The 25,642-nt window shown below is 42.4% G+C and overlaps 1 protein-coding gene across 1 annotated transcript in view; it reads right to left on the reverse strand.

The window, feature by feature from the left end:
- Positions 1-5,311: 5,311 nt before the first annotated feature.
- The window catches only part of CAMTA1 (calmodulin binding transcription activator 1), a gene marked incomplete at its 3' end in the record, with an annotated part of 321,803 nt that continues 301,472 nt past the window's right edge, over positions 5,312-25,642 (reverse strand). The window contains exons 18-24 of the mRNA XM_082328970.1: positions 25,183-25,429; positions 24,624-24,695; positions 23,633-23,653; positions 20,608-20,801; positions 20,344-20,418; positions 15,309-15,339; positions 5,312-5,344 (exon numbers count right to left, since the gene is read on the reverse strand). Of these exons, the coding sequence (XP_082185096.1) occupies positions 5,312-5,344; positions 15,309-15,339; positions 20,344-20,418; positions 20,608-20,801; positions 23,633-23,653; positions 24,624-24,695; positions 25,183-25,429 (673 nt within the window). The remainder of the gene's footprint in view (positions 5,345-15,308; positions 15,340-20,343; positions 20,419-20,607; positions 20,802-23,632; positions 23,654-24,623; positions 24,696-25,182; positions 25,430-25,642) is intronic.

The raw sequence follows: 25,642 nt of genomic DNA on the forward strand, positions 1-25,642 counted from the left end.
GCAGTAAAGCTGGGGGGTGGCAGTGGTCTTTCTAAGGTATCGAGTGGCTGGTGGGAGGTAGTGAGTGACCACCTTTGCATCACTTGTTCTTATTTTTGTTCTTTTCCTTTTTTTCCTTCACTTACTAAACTGTCTTTATCTCACCCCAGGCATTTTTTCTCACGTTTGCTCTTCCAATTCTCCTCCCCCATGCCGCTGGGGAGAAGGGGGGGAAGGTGGGGGAGTGAGCAAGCAGCGGGTTGGTGCTCACTTTCTGGCCAGGAAAAATCACCTAGCACGATGCTACAAGAGAACCCAGGAATTAACAGGCACGTAAAATGGAAAATTGGGGAAGTATCTGTGAGCAAATTGGGGAGTTAAATGCTGATTTATTCTTAAAGAGAAACATAATTAAACTTGTTTCTCTGTAGTCCAGAAGAAACTCTCCTAATGAAATCTCATCTGCTGTTGTGGTCCTGGGTTTGGAAGAACGAACATGTTCTTTCACAGACCAGATGATTAATTTATTAAAGCTGTTTTTCCCTGTTAGGCTAGCCTTGTAGTCAGGTACAAAATTTGCATTATTGAGGGTTGCCTCACCTAACCTACATATCTGTTCAGTACAGTAGTTAGCTACTACATCTCAGTTATTAGTATTACTGTGTTATTAAGTGTGACCTCTTAGGTTTCTGCATCTGCAGGCCTCTAATTCTACTAAGATTCACCTCCGCTTTGTCCACAATGTAGGATTTAGCATTCTACTACTAGGTGTGCATGGTTTCTTATGAAAAGCCGAGACACCTTTCCCTGAAAGTGGTTGTCTGCTAAAGAGGAACTGAAAATAATTTGATTTCAGAAAAGCTAGTTGTCCATAGATTAATACATATCTGCCATGTATATATACAATTATATAGAACTGCTTTAAGCTGTGTTAGAAAAGCTTATCAGAGTTGAGGCCATCTAAGGGCTGGTGAAATATTTACAATATGTAGTGTTATGTCACTTTACATAATTTCACAGAATGTTTCAGAATTTGATAAACTACAGCATATTGCCTTGAAAACTCATTTCCACCAAAACCAGGCTACTAGCTGCAGCCGGGCAGAACTTTTATTTTAAGGACAAATGGATTTTTAATGCTTTTGTGTAGCTGTAGTCATCTTGGCAAAACCTGTAATTTGAAGCTTGGATATTATGGGTAGATGGGCACCCAGCATCTGTGGTTCTACAACAGTCTTCCTTTCTGCTGTAGGAGTGTGGACAACACTCAAAAGGAAAAGCTTCTGCTTGGGGTGAGGGCCTCGGGGGGAAGAAACAGAGAGGGTGGCTGGCTTGTACAGGTTTTGTCTAGCAGCTGCCAGCGTGTGAGCCACTGGCAGGGTCTGGGGACTGAGCCGGTAGTGCAGAGCAGTGTCACAGTGCTCTGGGCTGGCCTCTGGGCTGGAGAACGACTGGGCTGGCAGTGCCATGCAGGGGAGCTGCAGAGCGCCACTGGGCAGCAGCACTCTTCAGCAGGAGACTCGGAAGAGTTTGCTGCCCAAGAAATAGAGAGTTCCTCCTAAACGTGCTGCTTTACACACCAGATGAAGGTTACACACTGGAACACAGCAGCAGAAAGGGCTGCAGATCCAGGGACTGTGTTGTTGCCTTTAGTGAATCCCACCATGCTCCAGGGGATGCACACCTGCTTGCAGGTAGACTGTGGACTGTTCAGATTCTAACCCATAAGAAACTAGATGCTACTTACAAGAAGGTCATGTAGTAGAAGAAACACATTTTTTTCACAGTTACTTACAGCAACTAAAGGACTCCATCACTCTTTTAAACTAGGATGAAAGAGACGTGTTTAAAAAAAGGCACACACTTTGTATGGGGAAATTTTCTTTGTTTTTAATTTACAGCAGAAAGAATATAAAGCATTCAGAAAACATTTTCCATATTTTAAGGGCAATTCAAAACATTTTGCATGGTTCCAGCAGCTGAGTTCTTCAACAGATCCATTGATTCAGTGATGCTTTACATGCACGGTTACAAAAATAAAACTTACAAAAGAGAAGACATCTATACTAGTTTTACATGCAAGTCTTGGGGACCCCCCATTGGGCACCAACTATTGTGTGGAACTGCCATAAGCGTGCAACCAGAGAGGGGGTTCATGTTATATTCTGTATTTCTTTCACACAGTATTACTGCTGTCGAATGTGTTTCGCAAAGGAGCAATTCCATTATCAGAAGACAGAAGATCTGGCTCCTGGCACTTGGGAATTAGAATTTTCCCGGAAAGCTGCACTTACTCATCTTCCGTGAAAATGTAAGTTCCACAACCAAGAAAAGGGTGAGCAGAATCACTTCACTGCAGGGGGAGTCTTTCTAACTCCCCAGTGATACACTGAAGGGTTATGGCCCGACACAACAAAGCACTTAGAAGCTGTACTTAGCTTAAAGCATGCAAGTAGTTCTGTTGCGCCCGTGGAATTGCTTGCATGTTTAACAGCAAGTACATGCTTAAACGTTTGGCTGAAGCAGGATCTAGATTAGTAGATACACCACCAGGCCCATGGATCTGGAAGAGTAATTTGAAATAGCTCTGTATATTACTGAATCATTTTCTGTAAAGACAGGGAGTTAAAACATTTCCACTGAGGTCACTACTCTTGTTAGGAAAAGGTCAATTCTATATTGTCAGGTATTGGTTAATGGGAGCAATGTTTCGGTTTCGAAATGTCAGAGTTCTTCCAGTATTAATACAGAGCATTTCCCATTCATTCCAAAGGAGATTCTTCGGCATCTCCTGTTCCATTTTTGCGTGAGAGGAAAATTTAACGGCTAAGGTCCCAATTCCATACAGTAAATCGAGGCTATGAGGCTGCCCACAGGCACAGTGTGAGCGCCAGGCCATTCGTTTTTCTTTTTTTCCCTTTTTTTTTAAATTGAATCAGGTCATAAAGCAGCAGTTCAGAAATGTACAAGAGAATTCTGATAATGAGCTATAGCACATCTACTGTAATTCAATGCTGGCAGTGAAAAGAAGTAATTAAAAACAGGTACAATTATAGAAAAGGCACCAAGAGCACTGACCCCAGTTTTTTTGCCACAATCTTTGTTTTTACTCTTCTTTTAAAGACACCAGTTTAAAAGCTTCTTCTGTGTGAATATTTTTAGGCTTCACAACAAGCCTTGCGTTTAGACGTTGCAGTTGGTGGCCGGGATCAAGCAAGAACAACTATTCCAAAACTAACAATCTCAAATTTACACCAGTCCATTCAGAAATTTTAAACTGCCACAAGCAAAACAAACACACAGGAACAGTTTCTGATCTCAGACACATGTACGTAACCCACAGTAACGACATGAACTTCAGGAGTTTCTTCCTTTACATTCCTGTGTAATAAAGATCAGAACCTGGTTCCCAATGTCGAGAATTTGTGACGGTTTTAAATTAGTAGTTCAATTTAAAAAAATCTAATTTCTTTGGCTCCTCACTATGTGGAAATAGCAATATACCATGACACCCCTACAAGATCAGTTTGCATCTTTTTTTAAGTTTTACTTAATTTTTTAAATTTTTTGTGCAATTTTTATTACATTTTCTGACTTCCAGCAGGAGATATGAAAATGTGAAACATATTTTTCTACTTTCGTACTATTTTTTTTTTTTTTCATTTTATGTTCATTCTAAGTGTTCTTTATTGGAGTGAGTGTATGGTGTTAAGCTAGATACGGTTTTTGTACTCTTATGATTATCTGCTTTGCAAAAGTAACTTAATTTTCTTAAGCAATATTAGCATTCACATTACTTGGCACCATTGGCAAAAAAAAAAAAAAAGACGGGGGAAAAAAAAGGAAGGAAGGAATAAATAAATTAAATCCAACCAAACCAAACTCCTGGTAGCCAAAATCAAATGTAAACATATCCTTTTTTTTTCTTTTTTTTTTTTTTTTTAAAGTAATGTTGCTCTGCCTTTTTTTCCTAAGTCTAAATACAGTAGCTCTTTTTTGCCATTTAGTCATGCTTTAGCAAAAATGTTCTTCTAAAGAACATTTAAAATAAAGTTTCTTATAGTGAAATAAAGTTTTTGTTTCATTTTACAGACCATAGCCACTAATGCTTTGCTTTGTTCATTTCTTTTTCTTGAGTTCATGCACATATCTCTTTGTTTTAATATATACAATATGTACAAACAATACATCCACACTCTTCTCGTTCATTCAGACAAAACTATACAAATAATAATTTTATCTTGCCAAGTTATTGACCCTTTGTGAATAAAATATTTAGTAATTAATCAATATATTCCCTTTCAAATATTTTTTTCTCATTTTCCATTTCTACCTTCTATATATACAGAAACTGCCCAGATTTTGATGAAGTAGCCAAAATAAGAAATTTACTGGCCAGAATGCAGCACCACTCTGATCTTTAGGTGGTATAAAATGTCCAGGCAACATATGTATGTGACTCTGCAAAATGACAAGAGGTTTGACAAGTACTTAAGATAAAAAGCTACGTGTCTTACAAATTATTTTAAGAACTTAATGAAAATAATCGTACATGAAAGTAAGGCTAGAAAATAAAGTGCTGAATATGAGAGAAAGTACATGACAGTTGGTATGTTTGCAGGTTCTAGTAAAAATACCAAAAAAACTTTTTAAAACTTGCTTAAGCTGCTTTCTCCGATCCTCATGCGTTACCCGTTTATCTCATATACCAACCCCTTCTGTAAGTTCCCACGGGATGTATTAAAAACCTGCAGATTTAAAAAAGTTGCATTAAGTGTGCTGTAGAGATTTAAATAAAACACAAAGGACAGAAGTGCGAAGGAAATGAGGATGCATGGACCCAATAAAGATGTACTGATCTAAGCCCCTCCACCGAGACTCTCAAAGCTTCAGTTTCTTGGAGATGACTGACAGGTGCAGGAACAGCATTCTTGTGTTGCTTGTGCATTCCCACCTTTTCTTAACAATATTTTTGGTATAATATTTGTACAGTTCCACATGTTGTTTAATACAGCCCTATATGAAAAGGATAATTAATCGCTTCTTCCTTCTCGGAGAATGAAGCAACTCACAATTTCTTCCTGGTGTCTTTTGTTTTCCCCATGATCCAACAGAAGATTGAGTTCCAAGATGTCTTGCTGAACAAATTAAAAGTTGTCCATGAAAGTGCAAATGCAATGACCAAAACATTACTGTTAAAATCCTGCAGCTGGTATTTCCAGAACTGCAGTGGGTATTTTTGTTGTTGTTGTTGCATGTCTCTGCTAAAAACAGAAAATGAAAACAGTCTGAAAAGCAATGTCACATTGCTACGGGATGCTGCTGCGTATCTTCAAGTTCCTTGGCCTTTTTCAATTCTTTCACTCTGAAAAAACAAAGAGGAGCTATATAACACTTCTATTGCAAATCTCTTTCAAGACAGAAAAATCAAAATGATTCCTCACTCTAACCTCCCGTGCAAAAGAGCCAGCTCCCAGAGAAATGATAGGAGGGTAATACGTTCCTGACACCATAAACAGTTGGAAGCGCACGAATAGGCTGCTAGAAATCTGAGACAAACACATTTGGAAAGATAAACTTATTTCCAGCTACTGTTTTTTCCTGATATTTGTAACTACAGCTAGACTTTGTTCTGGTATTGGCTCACTTAATCGCTTGGGGGTTTTCTGGATTGCTGTTCATTAACCGATTTTGCAGCTGCCTGCTATTCCAGCTGTTAAGGCAAAGGGGCTTTTCAGTGTCGACCTCTTTTCTCCACGCATCGCTGAAATGGCGACAATTTGACATTGCGCCCAGCACAGCAGGGGAAAATTCAGTCAGACATACTTACAAGGGAAGCCTGATGTTGATACAGAATCTCACATAAAAAAGTGCTTATATGCAAGTAGAAGGAACTGGTATGGGTGTGAAGAAAGGGAATTTACTTCACGCTTATTCCAGCTGCTAGCGGCTGTATTTTCTAGCATGTTGTTGGTAGCAGGTTCATGTTTTTTCCCAGCCAGCAGCGGAGGACGCTGCATACCAAGGGAGATGAACCTACAACGTGGAAGAGTCGCTCTCCCTAGCTGTGGCCTGATGCTTCAATTCTCAACTCTTTAAAACGCATGCAATACATTACCTCCTCTAGCACTTGTCAGCATAAGAACTAAATCATCACTGAAAGCTGAAATAATTAAAAATTACATTAAAAGGATAAAGAGAAGGGAATCATTTCAATCCCATCAAATAAAGCAGAATTCTGCATTGGTGCTGGAGTAGCAGCAATCCTCTGCTCAGGCTGACAAACTGGCTGCGTGTCAGTGAAGGCTCCCTGCAAAGGAGCCAAAACAAATCCACAGGGACTTCCCATGCTGCCCCTAAACCCGATGGCAGGTGCCCAGCTGAGCTTGCAGCAGCTTGGCTCTGCCTCCTTTTGCAGGGAGCTCCTTTCCGCAGTGCGATCCCTTTGCCGCCTGCCTCCATGTGTCTTTCCTCCGCTACTGCGAGGGGAGGACCACCCCAAAAGGAGTAGAACACAGCCTCAATTAAGGTGATTTAGCAAAGCATGTACATGCCCAACTGATGTAGCAAAAACTTGAAAGGACAAATGACAAAGGTATGGTACAAAGAATTGTGTCAGAGCTGTGAGTCTGTGTAACAGAATCCAACTAAGAGTGAATGAATTTAGCAAAGCCTAAGTAAATACAGATAGTAAAAGATGTTGTGAGAGCTAAGCAGCAACAATGCCAGTTTGTAGCTTCTGTACGTAGACTGCCACTCACACCAGCCTGCTAATATAAGGATATGATGAAGGCTATAAACTGACCTCTATAAATACACCTCCATTTCACTGTTTTTTTAATTGATTTTTCTGCACGTACTATTACTCAGAATCACAGTCAAAAGGGAGCTGGCTGCTTTTAACTCTGTTTTAGCTGACTTAAAGCTCTAGCACTCAAAGGTGTTCTCTTTATTTGTGAAACAGGGGGAAACAGGAGTCAATGAATAAATCGCACTAACTAATATGCAGGTCAGACCTTTGCTATTCACCTTAATTCCACCAAACTGTTTGAGAATATCATGTATGGAAAGACAGAGGGCTCTGCTAGTCCAAATGCACATGCCGTTTTCAGAGCCCGAAGACCTACACCCAAGGGGCCACGGCACTCCTCTGAAATCCAAGTCCAGCAGAGGGGTGCCTCAATGCAGCTCTCACAGATGCCAAGAAGTGCTCTGATCCCCAGGCTGAGGAAGGGGCAAGGCAGCAAGCAGCACCACTGGTTCTGATTTCCTACCTGGGTAGTGCTGTGCTGAGCCTAAACACCTGCTGCAACTTGACAGAGACATTTTCTACAGGGGAATTTTGGCTCTACGCAAGCTGGTGTCTAAAAGACCCTGCTGACATCAGGGGAGCGGGGGCTTCAGCACCGCACAGAAAGCAGCAGCAAGCCTCTGCTCACCCCCAGCGGTTGATGACGTATTATGGTGCTAGCTGCTGGGTTAGCCCAGATCATCTTTTCATTACAGGAAACATAGGAGGACTGTTAGAGTGAACTGAAAACGCTCACAAATGACAAACTGCCTGTTTTCAGTATATTTATTTTTCTTTCTTTTCTTGCAGCAGAAAAGCCGGCTCTCCCTTGAAATTATTACTGATACTTCTGTAACTGCAATGCTTAGAAGCAGAAGGTGAGCCAAGATCACTGCTGCACTAGAAAAATGTGGTGTGCCTCTGTTCACTAGGCAATTTTTAAGGTTTCGATTAACTGTGTTCAAGAAACCATCTATTAATGCATGATTTGCAGTGCAACTTCCAAGTGTTTTCTGTTGCACTTCAGTACTGTAATGTAAAATTAACCTGTTATTATAGATCTCTTACTGAGAACATGCACATTAGATAAGCTGGTGGCTCTTTCACTGAGACATGCTATACCTTAGTTTAGCACTTCAACATGCAAGGACTACACTAACAAAGCACTTTTGCTGGAAGAATGCAAGACATGCTTTGCTGCAAACTTCAACCTACAGCATGCAATATCTGTACTGGTGCAGACCTATGGAATCTGTTTAACTGCAACACACATGCCAATGGAAGTTAATTACTACAGCACTCAACATTTGTGCTAGTACAGATCGTATTCAGAAATATGCAACACTTTTCCTTGGTCAAGTGTACTTTACATTGGTTTAAGGATTTTCAGGCTTATAAAAATGTTGCAAATACAATGATAATTACTGCTTAAAAACAGAAACACACACTAGTACGGAATTCCCCTACAGCAAAGTTACAGACTTTGAAACTTGTCATGGGTACTTCACTGAAAGATGCTGTTTAGTATGTAATGGCTTAAAACAAACCCTGCATTCCACAGCATTTATAAACTTAAGCTTCAATATGATGACCATCCAAATTTATTAAGCTACCACTTTTTTTTCTTAAACTAACCTCTGCATTCAGTATACAGAATTGTGCATGTGTTACATTAAAAACGGGAGTGCAGGTAGGTACTACAAGTCCTTTATTTGTATAATACACTGCCCAGTAGGTATGAAGACCTGCAGCATGTGGCTGACAATCTCTCCTCCTCGCTCAGAAGACCTGGCGCTGAGAGGCCAGAGAAGTTCTCCCCACTCCTGGCAGCAGGCTCGAGGCAGCCCTGCTCAGCTGGGGGATCTGCAGCGTAGCACAGCCAGAGTGCAACTGAAGTACCTCTAACTGCTACCGATAATTGAGCAAATCCATGGCCAGACCAACATTTGGGAAGCACTGAAGTGTTGTGAATGCCCTGCTTCTTCCCTGAACCAGGGCTAAACATGAAGTGCCAGAACCAGTGTATGCATCAAGCCAGATACCAGACCAAGGTAATCCATTTGTTTTATCATTTAAAATAACTCTTCTTAAACAAGCCTCTGAACTGCTTTCTCAAGAGAACCTAAAACTAAACGTTTTCAACCAATTAATTCTTTATTGGACAGTCTGTACTGCAGCCTTTCTTGTGTCTTAGAAGTCCTTTTAGTCCTCCTTTAACACTTCTTTTCAAGTAGGTTCCTTACTCAGTGGTACTTTGGTTAGATTTTGTTACAACAATATGAAGTATCAACATGAGCATGGGGCTGGTATTTCCTCTTCATTAATGCTTAGCATAATAAACCCTTTAAATTTTCAAATGCAGTTAAAAATACAGTTTGACTAGGGAAGAATTTTGGACAAATTAGAACCCTTGAAAATAGAAATCCACTGAGTAAGTGCTGCTAGGAGAGCTTTAAGTGAACAATATAGCATTGTCTTCATGCTAGAAGGCAATCTTCTTTGGTTCCTATTTTTCCACTCAAATTCAGGCTGGGGAAGAGGGCCAAAGCATAGTATTTGCAGTTACAAGCACTAATAAACTGCTCTAAGAAAAAGAACACCTCTGGAATTTATAGAATGGTACAGCAGAAAGGATGTTCTTAGAGAAGATGTTTCAATCCAGTTTGGCAGACTTACAGTGAGACTTTTTTTTTTTTTCTTTTTAAATAACAGGAAAAAATGAGTGAGCCGAGAGCAAGTAATACCAGCAGGCCACGTGCTGATGGACGGCACGCAAACCTTTTCAGAGGTCTACAGGCACTGGTGTGCTGGTCTGGATCACTTCTGGAAGAGCCTCGAGCTGCACGGGGACTGGAGGTGAGGACAGTTCAAGTGACGCGCGGCTGCAAGCCAGAGCGCACCAGAAAGGGTAACAGGCTCTGGCCGTTGCAAGACTCCGAACAAGAAGTACCATCCTACTTCAGCAGCTACTGAAACTACGCACAGAATTGCAAGGACCGTAAATTTGGTTTTGCACTGATGAAGCCTTTAATAAAAACCTCCTCAAATAACATTTCCTCTAGACAGTAAGCGCCTTTAAGGTACAAAGTCATTCCCTCAGCAACTGCTGAAGAGCAGATGGATGGAAAAAGCACGTGCAATAGAGATGACCACTGATAAGGCATCTGAATCACAGCCGTGCTGCTGATGCACAGAACGAGAAAAGAAGATCATTTCAACTATGAGCTTTGAACCCTGACAGTCGGGAGCTACGTCCCGGTTCCCAGATTGCTCCAGCCAGACAAAGCTTCTGCCCTTCGAACTGTGTGACTGACTTGGACACCATACAGAAGGTTGCATCATTACGTGCTGAAGCATGTAGAAAGCAACAGCCCCAGAAGCGAGCAGCAGCTCCTCTCCCCACGTGCCCTCCCCAGTCTTGTATGGGAGTGTGTCAGCAAATGAATTAGGCCTACTTAGAAGTTGTAACAGCAAACAATGGCTTCATGGGTAAAGCATAACACAAAGCTGTTTCATCAAATTTACTCCATAATGCCCAGCCAGGGAAATGTTTAATGAATCTGAATGCTGAAGATCAGTATAAAGGACAGGGTGCAGGAGCCAGAGAAGGCTGTCTGGTGAGTTACCTGTTGCTCTGAGAGCTGAAATGGCCTGTGCGACATTTAAGAAAAGGGAGCTCTTGCCTTTTTCCAGATATCTCATTTGGGCAGCAAAACAAAAAAGACAGAAAGGCCCAATAAGAATGACACCCCAGAGCACACGGTCTGCGATTTAACACACGCATTTGAGCTCCAAATACATTCAGCTCCTGCAAGAGGTAAATGAAAAAAGAAATTACTTTGAAAACTTTCGTTGCAGGTACAGTGATGCATATCCCAATATGACATTTTCTCACATTGTCCTGAACTTGAACAAACGGGACTCTTCAATCCCTTAAAATTTTCCCCCATTCTCAATCTTACTGTGAGATGTAAAAAACCGGGTATTTAAATGCAATGGCTGCTGCATAGCACATATTAAAAACACACAAAAAATACAAGTCCTAGGTGCACAGGAGTAGGAAAGGGTTTGTTGCTGAAATGCCAAGAAAGGGAAGGGTATGCAAAGAACAACAAAATATAGTAGATGTTGTTTATTCAGGTATGAAATAAAGTTGTACTTACCAGAGGAACTGACTTCAGGTGTGACATGCACACTCCCCAAACCGGAGAGCAGCACTTAATCAAACCGTAAGAAACGGGGTGGGGGTAAGGGGATTTATTTTTAAATGAAAGATGCTGTGAATGAATACATTCTTTATCACTCATGATCACAGAAAACAAGTGCACTTGTTCTGCCCCAGAGAGGACAGAAGTTTCACTGCAGGCAGAAAGTGATCAGCTAGCCTAATGATGTGAAAAGACTTGCTCCTTGTGATCTGCTCCAGATCACCTGCCTACCAAGAGTACGGCAGAGGGGGTCACAGTTCAAGCAGCCGTGTATTTTTGTTCATGTCCTATATCTGGACTTTAAGCAAAGCTCTCCTTCACAGGAGGCTGCAGCAGATGGTTTCACCAATGAGCAGGGAAACATATGTGTAGCAGGCACTGTGATTAGCTGCAATCTGTCCACTGGAGTGTGTTCCCCTGAGATGAAAACTATTACTTAAAGGCAATAGTAACTGGATTTTTTTTTCCTAGAAAGTCTTCTAATTTCTACCGCAGAAACACAGCAAGTTTTGTCTCGCATAAGGTGGTCAATAAAATCTCCCAGCTCTCCCTCTTTACTGATCCTGGTGTAATATAACCCAAATAAATCCAGAAGAGTTAATGAAATCAGTTTGAAAAGAGATTTTCAAACTGAAACATGGAGGCAAATGCTGTGATCATTTATCTGCACGCGCAGACTACATAAGCACCGTGTCAGTGTACAGAATACATCAAATTTGTATATTACAGACATATGTTTGCATGCATTCCTTCAGCATATATGGACATGTCAGCTTGTGCACATCAGAAGGCCCAGAAATACTTCTCTTGTGTGCATGCACACCAGCAGCGTATGCACGTAGGATGCTATCAGAACGCAAAGCAGCAAAGAATCATTTGCTGTAACAGACTTACTTTGGCAGAAGAGCAGCTAATACATTTCGTGATAGTTCATAGCTTGCTTTTTCCAGATAAGCAGAGAACTCCCCCATTTCCTGATCAATCCCACATCACTTGCCATTCAAGGCAAAACCTGCAAATGCTACTAAACTTCCAGAATCTGCTTCCTGCTAATTTCTTGTATGCTATTACATACACAAGGCCTTAATGTGCAGCAACTGTTTCTCCTCCAATACTGACGACAGGCCTGTCAGCTGCACCTAGAGCAGAATCACCATGCCGTGTCTACAGAACACGCCCTCAAGGGTGGCTTCCCCAGCTTGGCTCAAGTCCAGGGAGCTGCGCCCTAGCTGTGGGCCCAGACCCTGCACTTGCTCTTCTTTACAGACCCCTCTACTAGCACACTGGACCACGCAACACAGGTCCGTTTTAGTGTATCCAGAGACTGCAGCATGCATCTGCTTGCTTAAGTAGGAATCCTAGCCTTGAATGGAAAGGCACAACAGCACAACTGCTTTATTCTTCTACGTTCAAGTCGTACGTTGCACATTCTTTTCAGTTTTGAATCCAACTAGCCCACTTTGGTATGCACATTGTAAGTTTAAATTATTTTTCCTATTCCTAGAACAAAGGTCTTAAAACATATCCCCTCTTGTCTGGCATGCAAAGGTTACATACAGTGCTGCTAGCGGAGAATGCAGCACAGCTTCCAGCCTGCGCCATTCCCAGAGCTGCAGAGTGCACCGAGCAGGGGCACTCTGCAGGCAGCCCAAGCCCACAGACACCGGGGCAGACAGAGGTGCCCGAGAGCAGGGCGCAGCAGGAACTGTGCTGGCATGCCTGCACGCAGCCAGCCAAATCAATTAAGCAGATATTCTCTGGAGAGAAGTAAGGCTAAGAAGAGAGCACCAGAACTGCAAAGGTAGGAGTAGCTGGAGACAGGAATATATTTTGAGCATACCAGAATCTAGCTGCAGACATGCACGCTGGTCCCTTTTCTTACACACTGTGGGACATGGTCCACAGCTAGCCAGACAAAACCAGGGAAGACTGGGAGACCCCCAGTTATCTCCAGGCAGTGTTAGAGAAGAGGTCTCACCAGGAAGCCCCCTGCTGCAGAATGATTCTGACACAGTGCAGAGAAAAAAACATTTGCTCTGTCTCTTCTCTTCCTGCAACTCCCATCTGTCACCAGTTTCTTCCAATTCTGCTGCTTTTGAAAGGGCTTCACACCCTCGGCAGAACTGTAGCATTTGGCTTTTGCTCAGAGAAAAGACAGAGCGGGTGCATCCACCGTTCTGGTTGGCACGGGCCCTGCAGCTCAGCCTTCTCTGTCCCACGACCCAAAGCACGATGGGTGGCTGCGAGGCTGGCTCCGCACTTGCACACCACAGAATAAGGGCTCCTGCCACAACAGGCGCACGCTGTGCTGCGGGGGCTGAGCAGCTGCAGCTCCTTGCTCAGGCCAGGAGGAAGGAGGTCGGGACACTGCCTGCCAGGGAGGGAAGGTGTGCCGTTGAGCCAGCCCCAGCCCCGGGCAGCTCTGCCCTGCAGTGTACTGCTCTACTGGCTGCTAAATAAAATGTTGTCAGTTGCCTGCAGCATTCATTACTGTCCCATGGATATGGTAACTGACTCCAAGATTAAAGATGGTTAAACTTGTTAATGTTTTTTTGTATAAAAGTAGACCCTTACTTATGTCCTTACAATAGAGGAAGGTCAATTCATCTAATCAGAATGACTTTTTTTTTTAAGTTACTTACAGTGAATTTTATTTTTCAAAAACAAATTATGTTTTTTCTTCAAGAGACTTTTGAAACCAGACACCCAACTGTAGACCAAAAATTACCAGCCCTAGTTATACACAAAGCATCAGATTAGTAAAAACAAGTCACCCAGTGAGTCCACCATTATGAGAATACAAGCTATTTTTACACAGTTCCTGAATCAACCTGTGCTAGTTGTAAAGCACATTACCATACATGCTAAGACCTGGAGCTATAGTTTTCCGGCTAACAACTTCACAGCGTTGGTGTCTCTGCAGTCTGGAGTAACGATTCTCTTCCTCCATCAGGACAAGATCCATGAAAGCAGCACTGAAACTGTTAAGGCGCATCTGGGCCTTTGTCTCCATTTCATCCAGTTCTTACTTCATTTGTCATTAGTAAAGAACCCAAACTGTTACTTGTAAAAATCTGAGGATATGCAACAAAAAATGGTAGCACAAAAGTCACAGTTTGGAAAGAAATGTCATTAGCTATTGCTTCTTTGTTAGGCTCAACAGTTAAACAAATAACGATGCCTCCAGCAGGCTTAAGCCTGATTCATACTCTCACTTTTAAGTCATAAAAATAACCTCTGCAATTCAAAGTCAGTAAAACTCCATGATCGACAATTCAGTTTTCTTTTCTGAATGTTATGTGGAAGCAGGACTCAAGGTCATCCCTCCCTCTGCCTCTCCTCCCTTGCTGAAGGGAGTAGTAATAAGCACACAAACTGTGTTATTTCCGACTGCAATTTTCAACAGAAGCCCTACTGTCTTACAGCCCCTAAAATGCAAGGTGGTACTGAGCAGTCCTGCTGACAACTCAGGCACGTGCCTTGAAAGCCACAGCGTTCCCTGCTCGTACAGGGATTGTGACCTGCCATGGGAATGCTTTGGCGTATTCCCACCCGGCTCTCGGGAAGCAAACTGGCCTGCTAATGTGACCAAGCACAAAGGCGAGTGGACTGTCTTCACGCTGAGAATGAGACTCCTGACAGAAGCTCACTTGGCACTTACTATAACACAGTTACAGCATCTTCATTTCAGGTTTTTTGTTTCCCTTCCCACTAGGTAGATTAACAGCTGAGAGAAGCAGTTGTCAACAAGCTGGCCCTAGTAAGGTAACTGGACATGTAACTTACCGAAGACCAACTTCTAGAAGATAAGCATTGGTGCTTAACCACCTTAGGCAGTAAAAAGCAGTGTGAGGAGCTCTTCTGCTTCTCTCTGGCTCAGGCAGAAACAAATACCCATCCACAGTAGGCTACATCTGTACTGCAGCTTCCTAGGGTCTAGCCTGAACGCTGTCGCAGTCCCATGACAAAGGACATCGTTACTCATTGAGCGTGTGTGAGTACAGACCCCGTCAAGTTCCAAAAATCTACGGACAGCCATTTTGGATACTGAAAAAATATCCCACCGACAACGCCACCTAAGCATGCCCATGATGAATATACATGTCCTTTTTCACACGTTCATGCATTGGTAACATCTACTGCGGAGCTCTGTCCTGTTATAAAAGCAGCAGTGTTAGTTGTTGCAGTAGGGTTAGTTTATACAGGATTCTGTTTTATATAATGGAGGTGAAACTTACTGGCATATCTCGGCTGCAGCCCCATGCAAGCAAGCAGAAAGCAAAATATTTAAAATGGAAGAGAGGAACTGGCTAGCAGGCAGCTACACTCACCCTTTTGTACAGCCTATGGTCCACCAGTGGGCTTCAGATTGCAAAACAATACCAAAGAGCTATTAGCACACACATGGCAATAACCGTACCTTACCAAGAGCTTCACTTCAGGGAGGAGGAGACAACACTTCTGCTTGCCTGGAGAGAAAGAATCCTTCCCACTCCTGCCTACTGGACTCCTCCTCTTTACCAGGGAAGAGCAGTCCTGTGTTTAGGTGTTTTAGGGCAGGAAGTAATAACCAAGTAAAATAAACCCAATACTGTCATCCCTGTGGCATTTCTAGCTGCATCCTGCCTTCCCTTGCAGCAATTGTCTGTGTCTCATTCCAAATGCTACTCCATAAAAAATGCTGCGGATCATAATCACAGCCTAGCAGTGGTGTACATACCTCTCAAAAGAGTAAAATTTTCCTAAGACTCAGAGAAAGAATAGGAAATAGGAGGTTACCTTCCCAGTGAAAGCTGACTGTATGGACCATATATGGATTCAGCTCAGCAAACCCAAACCCACTCTGGAGCTCTCGGATTTCCTTGCAGCTCTAGATGTGTCATATCTGGGGATCACTAAGTAGGTGGAGTCTTTCCAAAAGCATTAAATACGCAAACCCTTCATTCTGCCTCACACAGGACAGCGTGCCAGGAGACAGCTCAACTCACAGTAGGTGTAATGGCAAGTTTTAGGTTGAAAGTTAGTCAAGTGCCAGTCGACAGGTCCAGGCACCATGGGAAGACAGGCGAAACTCTCCTGGGAGGCCAGGAAGTTTCTGTTTCTCTCTCTCAACAAACAACACTTCTGTGACGAGTCATGTTGATACCATGTTATGGCTGATGCATGTTTTTCACCAGATTTTTGAGAATATGACAATAGATGGATAAATACCTATTTTTTTTTTCGAAGTCAAAAGGAAACGATACACGTCTGACTGTCAGAATGACTGCTGCTGATGAATGACCACTTTTGTCTCCATGACACCTGATAATATTCAGCTACTAGAGCTCCAATATCTTCTCTAAGAATACATTCAACCAAAATTTACATTTCTTTTCTGATTTTCATCAACGTCTATACATCCATTACTAAGAGAGCTCCAACTGCAGAACCTCTCTCATTAACTCTCTCAAAACATCTGAAGTACTGTCTGATCAGGCAACAAGCATAAGTTGAGGAGATCAGAAAACACAAGACCAACATGCCTATGTGCCCTGGATCCTCAAGCTGTTAAGAATCATGTTTGTGCTACTGAGCCTTTGTGCCAAAAAGCTAATAAGCAAGATAAGACAAGACGACCATTTAAGCTGTTCCGAATACTAGCAGAGGGAGTTATCTTGGCTTGAAGTAGACTTTGATCAATTTAAAATAGGAAAAAAACCAACCAACCACATGGTTGCCAGGGGACAGCCCGAGTAAATCTTGCCTAAGGCTACAGAATAAGCTCTTAATAAGGAGTCATTTATTGGCCCAGCAACAAAATCTGCTTGTGGACAAAAACCTAGGTTAACCAGTTTCATTTTTTTTTTTAAGGTTGAACTTCTGAGCTGTAAGAATTTGCTGCCTTTTCACTTAGCTCACTACCCTTATGACAGACTGCAAGTGGCTTTTACAGCCTCCTCCCCCACCTCTATCAGCTGACAGAAATCTGCTACAAGATCCTGTTTCTTTGATGTTCCTGTGCATGCTCTCTTTTCTCTCTCTCCCTCAGATTTTCCAAAAATATCTGTCATTTCTATCCCTTGTACTGACAAGGCACTGTGGTTTAACAAGTGGCTCCACAGTGCCATTTTTACGCTACAGAGCATTAAATAACATTAGATGTTAGTGGTTATGGCTTGCCGCTGGATGTTCAGGAGGTTGGATGGCTGAAATATTTCTTTATGGAGCCTGGCAACTTTCTTAATTTCTTGTTTATAGCAGCAGTGTGCTAATTTTGAGCATTTCAGGAGGAGTCTGTGATGGGATTCCAACAAGCAGTACTCCTGAAACAGTGTGTGGTGCTGTTAGCCTAAGTACCAGTCACATCATCATCAGCTGTATCCTGTGTGAGCATTACACAGGACATGCGTAGACTGAACAGATATAATTAGGAGGCTCATATAGAGGTGGTCTGAAACTTACTTAACATCCTAAGTCTTATTACTCTATGCTTAGAAAGAGGTAAGCAAGAAAAGTCAAGCGGTGAGGAATAAATGTAATTATTAAGATACAGAAAAGAAAATTCAGAAAGCTTGAAGAAGAGCAGATGAGAAAGAAGCCAATTACCTCATCCTCCACCTGGTGCCTGGGTGTACAAACACCACGAACAGGCCAGCTCAGAAAGGGGGTTGCAGAGCCAAGCTTGGGAAGGAATGAATGCGGGTGGTCTCGCCAGGATGTGGTTGTGCTGGGGAAAGCGCGTGGATCTTGCATCGGGGTGGGGGGCAAGGAAGCAAACGGGTCAGTCTGAGTCAGCTGAGATGCTGAAGCAAGTGAAGCTCTGTTTTAATAAGTAGATCTGTATCATTTCCAGTATTATACTTTTCCTTTGCAGTTGTTTACACAAGCAACAGACTTCAATCTGTTCGTCTTCAAAATCTTGTGTGGTAATAAAGCTCTAAGAACCTGATTCGTGTGTTGTTCTTCACTGAGCGCAAACAAGCACAGGGACCAGATCCCTCTGTATGGTACCGGCAGCCAGGAAACTCTGAGGGTCTGTGAGATACTCCTGCAGTGCAATCCCAGGATCACAGATGCAGTCTAAGTGCACAGAGCACGAAGAGTTTTGGAAAATGTCTTTCTTTGCAACTGCTTGCTAGAGCTTTTTTGGCAAGCAGGAGGAACACGGGGAAAGAGGCCCAAACTTGCCACATTTCTGAACAGTTCTGTAAATCTAGTAGGCTGGTAAATTTATGTCTTTTTCAAGCAGATTCTAAATGCTGGTTTTGTCACTTTGTTAAGTCTTGCTTTTATTTTTAGCATTTGCCAATGCCAGAATGCTCCTGGTTAAAATTTGCATCAATTATTAATATTAGCTACACTAACACGGTTTAAACCCTTATGATTGCTTGGAGAAAGTACATGATCATGAATGCACAATAGTTTTTATTTCAGAAGGAAAAGCAAGGCAGTTTTGAAACACAGTTAACATTTTCAGTGGAAGTAAGTTACTTTTTGCTTTTGTTGCATCCTAGTCAAGAACCATGGATGAATTCCTGAGTAACCACAACCACTAACAAAGTGCCTATGGACACAGACAGGAGTGCACTGTTGCAGAAACTCAAGTACTGCACAGTGTGACATAAGCCAGAGAGCCTACTGTCAATGGATTCCCCCTGCCCCCGAGTCTTCTTGTTATTTCCTGTCTATAAATACCCAAGACCTAAACCCATCTCCCAGAGATGCACAGCAGCAGCAATGATGCTGCTCAAGAGAGAGAGTGACTGCAGGCAAAGGGAAGGGTCTTGCCTGCAAATTTCAGTGATGCAAATGAGTAGGGTCTCACTCTACAAAGGAAACAGGAGATGCTGAGAAAGAGGAAGGCAATGAGCTGAAGGCAAGAAAAACTGCTAGATTCACGGGCAATTTAAGCCCTGGAGAGTCTAGGTTACTTGACAGCTGGAGACTTCAGTGAGCATGGTTGAAGTGCATGGTGCACCCTGGACATTGGTGGGAAACCCAGTCATACAGCTAGTTGTGAGGTATTCTCTGGGCTTGTGTGTGAGAGTTGGCTGTAAGAGCCTCTGGCAGGTTGATCCCAGAGCCTCCACAGATGGAAACGGGCATGTGGCTTCCCCAGGGACTGCCTGGATCTCAAGCAGATCTGAGAGGATACAGAAGTTCTGAGCCTCCACCTGCTTCAGTGGGACATGCTGCCCAACAAACACAACAGAACAACCTTTTGGTCTCTTCTACGTGCCCTGCTGAGAGCAAGAAGCCGCTTGTGCTTCTTCATGAACAACTGTGGCTATTTCAAGTGCATTTGGAATTGGCCTGGAAACTATAAAGCCCTCTTTCTTGTCCACACATGTTACTTCCCACGGAACCTGCACGTAAGATGTCCTTCCACCACGAGGCACACTGACCTCCTGCAAACTGCAGCTCTGAAATGCTACAAAAAGGACCGAGTCTGTTTCTAAAATCAAGTTTATCACATGCCTCTCTGCCTCTCAGAGCTCCCCTTGTTCAAAAATCAGTGGGCTGAACTAGACATGCTTCAAAATGCATCAGGTCTAACCAGCTCCTGAGTGGATGAAATGCATGTGTGGTGAGAATGGAGGGAGCAGAGTCGGAAACATCTGAATTCACTTTTGTCTAGGCAAAATTCTGGTTTGCAACCTGATCATATATGGGATCCTTTCATTGAAAAATCAAAACAAACGCCCTGCATGTAGCAGAGTACTGGTATGGTAGCACTAGCTGCCACATGTGAGCACTCTGGCAAGCCTGTGCAGGTTCCCACGCTGGCAAGAGATGGTTCATCTTCATGTCTGTGTCTGTACTCCCCGCTTACTGAGGTATGTGTGGAGTGGCTGATGTGAACTAACTTGTCTGCTGCTCTGTTGGCATATTCCACCTATCCACGTTAAAAAGAACCCGTATTTGACGAGAGTTTACCAAACGATCCTGTGACCAAACTAAAGGCATTTCCACCAGATGTTGTTGCATTTTGCACTTTCCCACATACCGTGAATGCTTTGTGCAGCACTTACAAGCTGTAGCTATGATTTGGTAAACTTTTTTTCAGACTTCTGCAAGTCCAACTTTTAAAGTCATGTGCCTTGCTTCACTCACAGTTTCCTCATTCTGTGTCTGCCCAGTGCAACCTGGGCTGCTTTACCATATGAGCAATAGAGCTGAACATGATTTTCTTTCTGCAACAGTCCCAAGTTAGACATTTCATTTTTGTCAGTTTATCTTGGAAGCAGCTGGGCTTCGTTATTTGATTAAAAGATCTGTAGTGAGCTGATTCTATTATCCTTCATATTGCACTCATTGCTGACACACTTGAATATTGTTGCATTGCTCTAATGAAGGTCAGATACCAAAAGATAAGTGTCATACCTGTGGCGGCAGCGTCGTAAAAACCGCATAATCTTGCGAGCAGCTTGATCCTGCTTCTTGGTAAGCAGACTGCTTCTAAACACAAAAAAAACCCAACACTGAAGTGTAGGCAAAACTGAGGAGAATAATAAATGCAAGAATAATTATCCTATGAACCACTGTCCTTTTCCCACTGGCTTTTGTCAGTAAATTACAGTATAGCCCTGATGAGTGTAAAAACAATATATAAAGATCCTGGTAGCATCTAACATCCCAACAGCTCACCTGAGTTTCTGTTGTACAATGGTGGCTGCCCGACGGTTTTGCCTCCTCTTCCCACATTCTTTGTAGCTACGATAGTACTGCTGGATCAGCATCGCGGCTCGTCGGCTCTGCTGGAATTTTTTCTGCTCATAATAACTTCGGAATTTGCTCTGGATAAGAATGGCAGCTTGCGTCATCTTTTTATAAAGTGCATACTACAAGAGAAACAAAAAGAAGCTGAGGCATTCCAATAAAACCAGCAAGAAGCAGGTTCCTATGGTGAAAGACTCTTGTGCCACTAAGACATGATGAGAAGCAAATGAGTATCTACTCGCTGCTTGGGAACTGTATGAGAAACGGGTGACAGCAAACTGGAACAACTGTGATATTATGCGCAGAACCTAGTCTGCATCAAGAAAGCAACTACCTGTTTTGCTGCCCCTGGAATAGTTTGACAGGATTGGTTTTATTTAATACCTAGCTAGCAGAGGCTCTACACGTACACGCTAATGAACAGATCCAGTTGTACTATACTTACGAACAACTTTGGAACAACTGGAGCAGATCCTGAGTTATGTTTACACTGCTTCATATTTGTACTGCAGTGGGTCTGCCTTACAGAACTGACTACACTTGGAGGAATTGTTTATTTCCCTTGCACACAGAAATCTCGTTACAAAGTACAGGGTGCTCATTTCTATGCAGCCATTGTTTGTAAAGACTCGTAACAGCAGCAGCAAAATATGCCCAACTAAGCGACTATAAGGATAAAGCAGTGTGAGTGACTATTCCAAAATGCTAAAAAATTAACTAAAACCAAAATACACTTTTTTTGTGTCTTCCTTTAACAATTTCTTTTAAACAAATTACTTTTTCAGAACCGAATTTGCTGTTCACAAGTGTATTCCACTTTCCTAGGACAATTAACTTTTAAACAGTTCATTTCATGTTTCTATGCCATAGCACAATACTGCAAAAGTTCTGAGTACTCAAATATATCCATTTAAATCCAAGCATTTAAAATGGAAAAACATATGATTGTAACCTAAAAAAACCCCCAAACCTAACAAAATCCACAACAGTTAACTAAGCAAGTCTAATATTGAGCCTGTCATAGGCAAAACTAAGTCTCATTAGAAGTCTGTAACAAGCATCCACTGAACTTGCAAATTTGCATGAGCACACGCATCCAAAATTCCCTCTAGCACTCTATTATTTCTAGCCTCATGATTCCAAATAAAGCAGGCACAAACTCTTAAAAAGAAAATCTTCTTTATTCTACATCCTTTTCCTTTTAAAGCATGCAGCTTAACAGACACCATATGCATTCATGAATATTTTTAAAAGTCCTTTTTAAGATAGAGATGTAGAATAACGTACAGAAGTTGCACTCATACCTCTGAACTAACACTACGACAGAGGTATCTGTGTTCACTGATCTTATTTTGAAAGTTTTAACACTTTCAAAACTTATGTGTCTGTTGTTCCTGGATATTTTATCAGCTATGGCTTCTGCTCACTTTATCAGACAGATGAGACACAGAATAGCAGCCACTGCCCTACACAGGGTAATGTCCTAACATGTCTCAGTGGAGTTTTCCTGCCTATTGGGGGAAAAAAAAACCAAACAAACAACCCCAAAAAGCAAACACAGCCTCCCCCACAACATCACCCCAAAGCAAAAAAACCTCCAATATCATCACAGACCACCATTTACCAAATTTCACTTTTTGGAATTGAAGCAGTCATTAGGTGCAGTTGTATTTTGCCATTATTAATTTTTTTTTTTTTTTTTTCTGTTTTCTTTTATTTTTTCTTTTTAACATTTTTAATTAAATGGATTAGATTATGGTTTTAAATTAGCTATTTTAAATAAGTCCACTCGTGGGCTGGTCGTGGTTTTCCTTCCAATTTTTAGCCCAGATGGGACTTCTGTGGCTGAGTTAGAAACCCCTGAACAGAAGGGTTCAAATACGAAACCATGATGTGAGCTATGACAGTTCAAATCTAGTCATAAGCCTGTGCTGATCTCAGCAATACAGTAACATGACAGAGGAATAAGGCACGTGAAAGAGAAAATAGCAGTCACTGGATAGGCTAGATCCCGATATGTTGGCATTCTACTCTAAGCCCCACTTAGCTGATTAGCTGCTCCCTCTCCTCCTCTTTATCCCTCCAGCTGGGAAGAAGATAAATGGAGAAGTCACCTAACGTCCATGAAGTGGTAAGCCTCAGCTAATACAGCAGCCCTGGAAAGCTCAGCTCACTTGTGCTGGTAGAACAGTATTTTGACTGATACAAAACCATGGTGCAGGAGGAAGCTGTGGATGGAAAATTACTCTGAGGACAAGTTCTCTCCAGGAAGAGCATGCCTTGCCTCCTGGGTAGCTCTGAGAGAAGCTCAGCTGATTCTAGTACCTGATGAGAGCAAGACGTTGCACAGCTGGGAAATCCATCTTTACAGTAGAAAATTATTGGCCATGAACAATTTAAGACTGGCATCAACAGTCGTGCCTCCAGTATGAGCAGCAACATACATGAGAGCGCGGTCTCCGGAATTCAGGGCACAGGTATTTCAAAGACGAATGTTCAAGATACTTTGGTAGGCAAGCAGAATGCAGAGGACATCGGCCGCATGGGTGGGATAAATGGTCTCCTGTGCTCCCCGAATGCCAAGGCAAAGATCACCAAGTGATGGCTAATTAGCAGCAACAAAGGAAAGCCTGTCCTCTGGAAACTGGCTTCAAAACCTTCCCTGCACCTCAGCCCATCACTGCTTATATGAGTACCTGTAGAAGCAGGAGACTAATTGACAACTTTTTTTTTTTTTCCCAGTTGTACTACTATGTTGATATGCTGTGGCATGGCAGCCCCTATGTACCTCCCATAAGGTTTGGTTTGTCACTGATTTCTCAACTACAGGTATTTATTAGTGGTTACTACTAAAACATTTCTCTAAATGCCACGTTCTCCTGGTTTATATTGAATGTGAAAGTTAGTGACCCATGGGGAATTGTTTCCAAAATAGTGTTTGTATTTGTATTACCTTCAAGGCTATCCAAGTAAGCTTAGGGAGAAACAGAAAAATACATAGTTAATGTTAGTTCTGCAAATAAAGAATGAAAAAATAAAAAACCCAAACCATCTTCTTTCAAAAAGAAGCGATTCCAGGATCCAAGACAAAGCAGTTTGTCAAGCAGTTTTTGAAAGGAATTAAGCTTCCCCATTAGAGGAAGCACCACTCTAGAATGACAGCCATGTGACAGGTTGAATGTGAATCATGATGCAGTCACCTAACACTTGAAAGGCTTCCCAAATAAATGGTTTTGAAGGCTGTAAAAGAGCACAGGCATCTTGCCTTTCACTTTACGTAACATGCCACCAGGCATCACACAGCTTGAGTCTAGCACGGTATAGTGAAGAGAGAGACATGGGCTCTAGCCCCCACAAAAAACAAAACAAAACAAAAAAAACCCAACCCCCAAAAAACCTCACAAAAAACAAGAACCAAAAAGGAAGAAGAAAAAGTATCTTCTTTTTCCGGGGTTGAGAACTCAGCCGAAAAGCATGCCTCCAACTAGAGTCTGGAGAACAGTCTCAGTCCTGGAACAACTTGCATCAAGCTACAACATGTGACTTCCCATAGTTTAAAAGTTTAGTATGTGCAAAATAAACCAACCTATTTTTCATCTTCGCCTTTATCAAAGGCAAAACCAACTTCAATTTCACAATGAAATTTGGCAAGCAACTAGTCAGAGAAGAGTCTCACCAGGCTATAGCATGCACAAAGGCCAATATGGAATACATCATTGCCCTCTATCTCATAGCAAAAATGCAGGTTATCATCACAAACACAATCCTTTCAAGGATTCCCTCCAAAATTAAGATTCAGGACACTTTTCAATTTTGCCTGAGCAGGGTATTTCATTACCACATGCTGAAAAGCATACAAGAGGAACAGTGGGATAATTCCCATTACAAAGGGCTGTGTTCACGGCACTTACATGTGTTTCATAAAATTTCACTTCCTTGATTACCTGTTTGTATTTTCGGTAGCAACGCTGAATAACAGCCGCAGCCACCTCTTGCTGTTCCCGGAGAGGACGACCCTATGTGGAGAAGGAAAGAAGCAATAAGTAGTCAAGAGTGCACCAAAAAACAGGACAGATGATGTTAAGTGGCTCACAGCAGCTTGCAGGGCACCTCCTTCTAAATCTCTCCTATCAGTGCTACCCAGTCTGATTGAGGTCTAGGCATTTCCTGGAGATATCTCTATTGGCAATTCACGTAGGGGACAAACCCTCAAAATTGATCTTTACACCAAGCAGGCAACTAACCAGAACCTCTGGGGTATATTTTGAAGATACGCTTTGTGAGTGCTGTTCTGGCACAGAAGGCATGCTATGGCATGGCGTGCTCTCTCCAGTATGGTAGTTGCTGGGTAAACATCAACAAGCACATGCTGGAAGCATTGAAAAGGTTATGACAGAAACCATATTTTTGTCCCAGGAGTGGGTATTACCCACATTTTGTTTTGTAATAAATTATACTCTCTCACAACTAACAAGGAAGACACTGGATGTTTTGGCCACGTACCTTATATTTCCTGAACACTGTCTGGACGAGTTTGGCAGCTTCATAGAGTTCTCTCTGCTCATGATCAGACAGAGTTAACTGTGCAAACTCATTTTCTACCTTCTCGCTGGTGGATGCACTCAGAAATTCAGACCAGTCTGCTGCCGAGGGAAGGCTGGGTTTCTCAAAAGCTATTTCACTGATTGGTGAGCCTGCAGGGCTCAAGCTGGTGTTCGAAGAAGGGGTCAGGGGTTCACTATACAGACTTCTGAAATACCAATCATAGCAGGAATTATCGGCTCACAAAGCACCTGAGCTGACATCACAGATAAGGATTACAACATTTCTCAGTTCAAGGCAGAAGTTCATGCTCCCCTCCCTCTCTCCAACCAACATCCCACATTCCTGAGCCTGCCTGTACCGCACTGCGCAGACTTGGCACTGGAAGAGGTCATAAGTCAGACCTTGTGGCCACTTTTCT

The sequence above is a fragment of the Platalea leucorodia genome, assembly GCF_965183815.1.
Source record: "Platalea leucorodia genome assembly, chromosome: 17".
Classification (NCBI taxonomy): Eukaryota; Metazoa; Chordata; class Aves; order Pelecaniformes; family Threskiornithidae; genus Platalea; species Platalea leucorodia.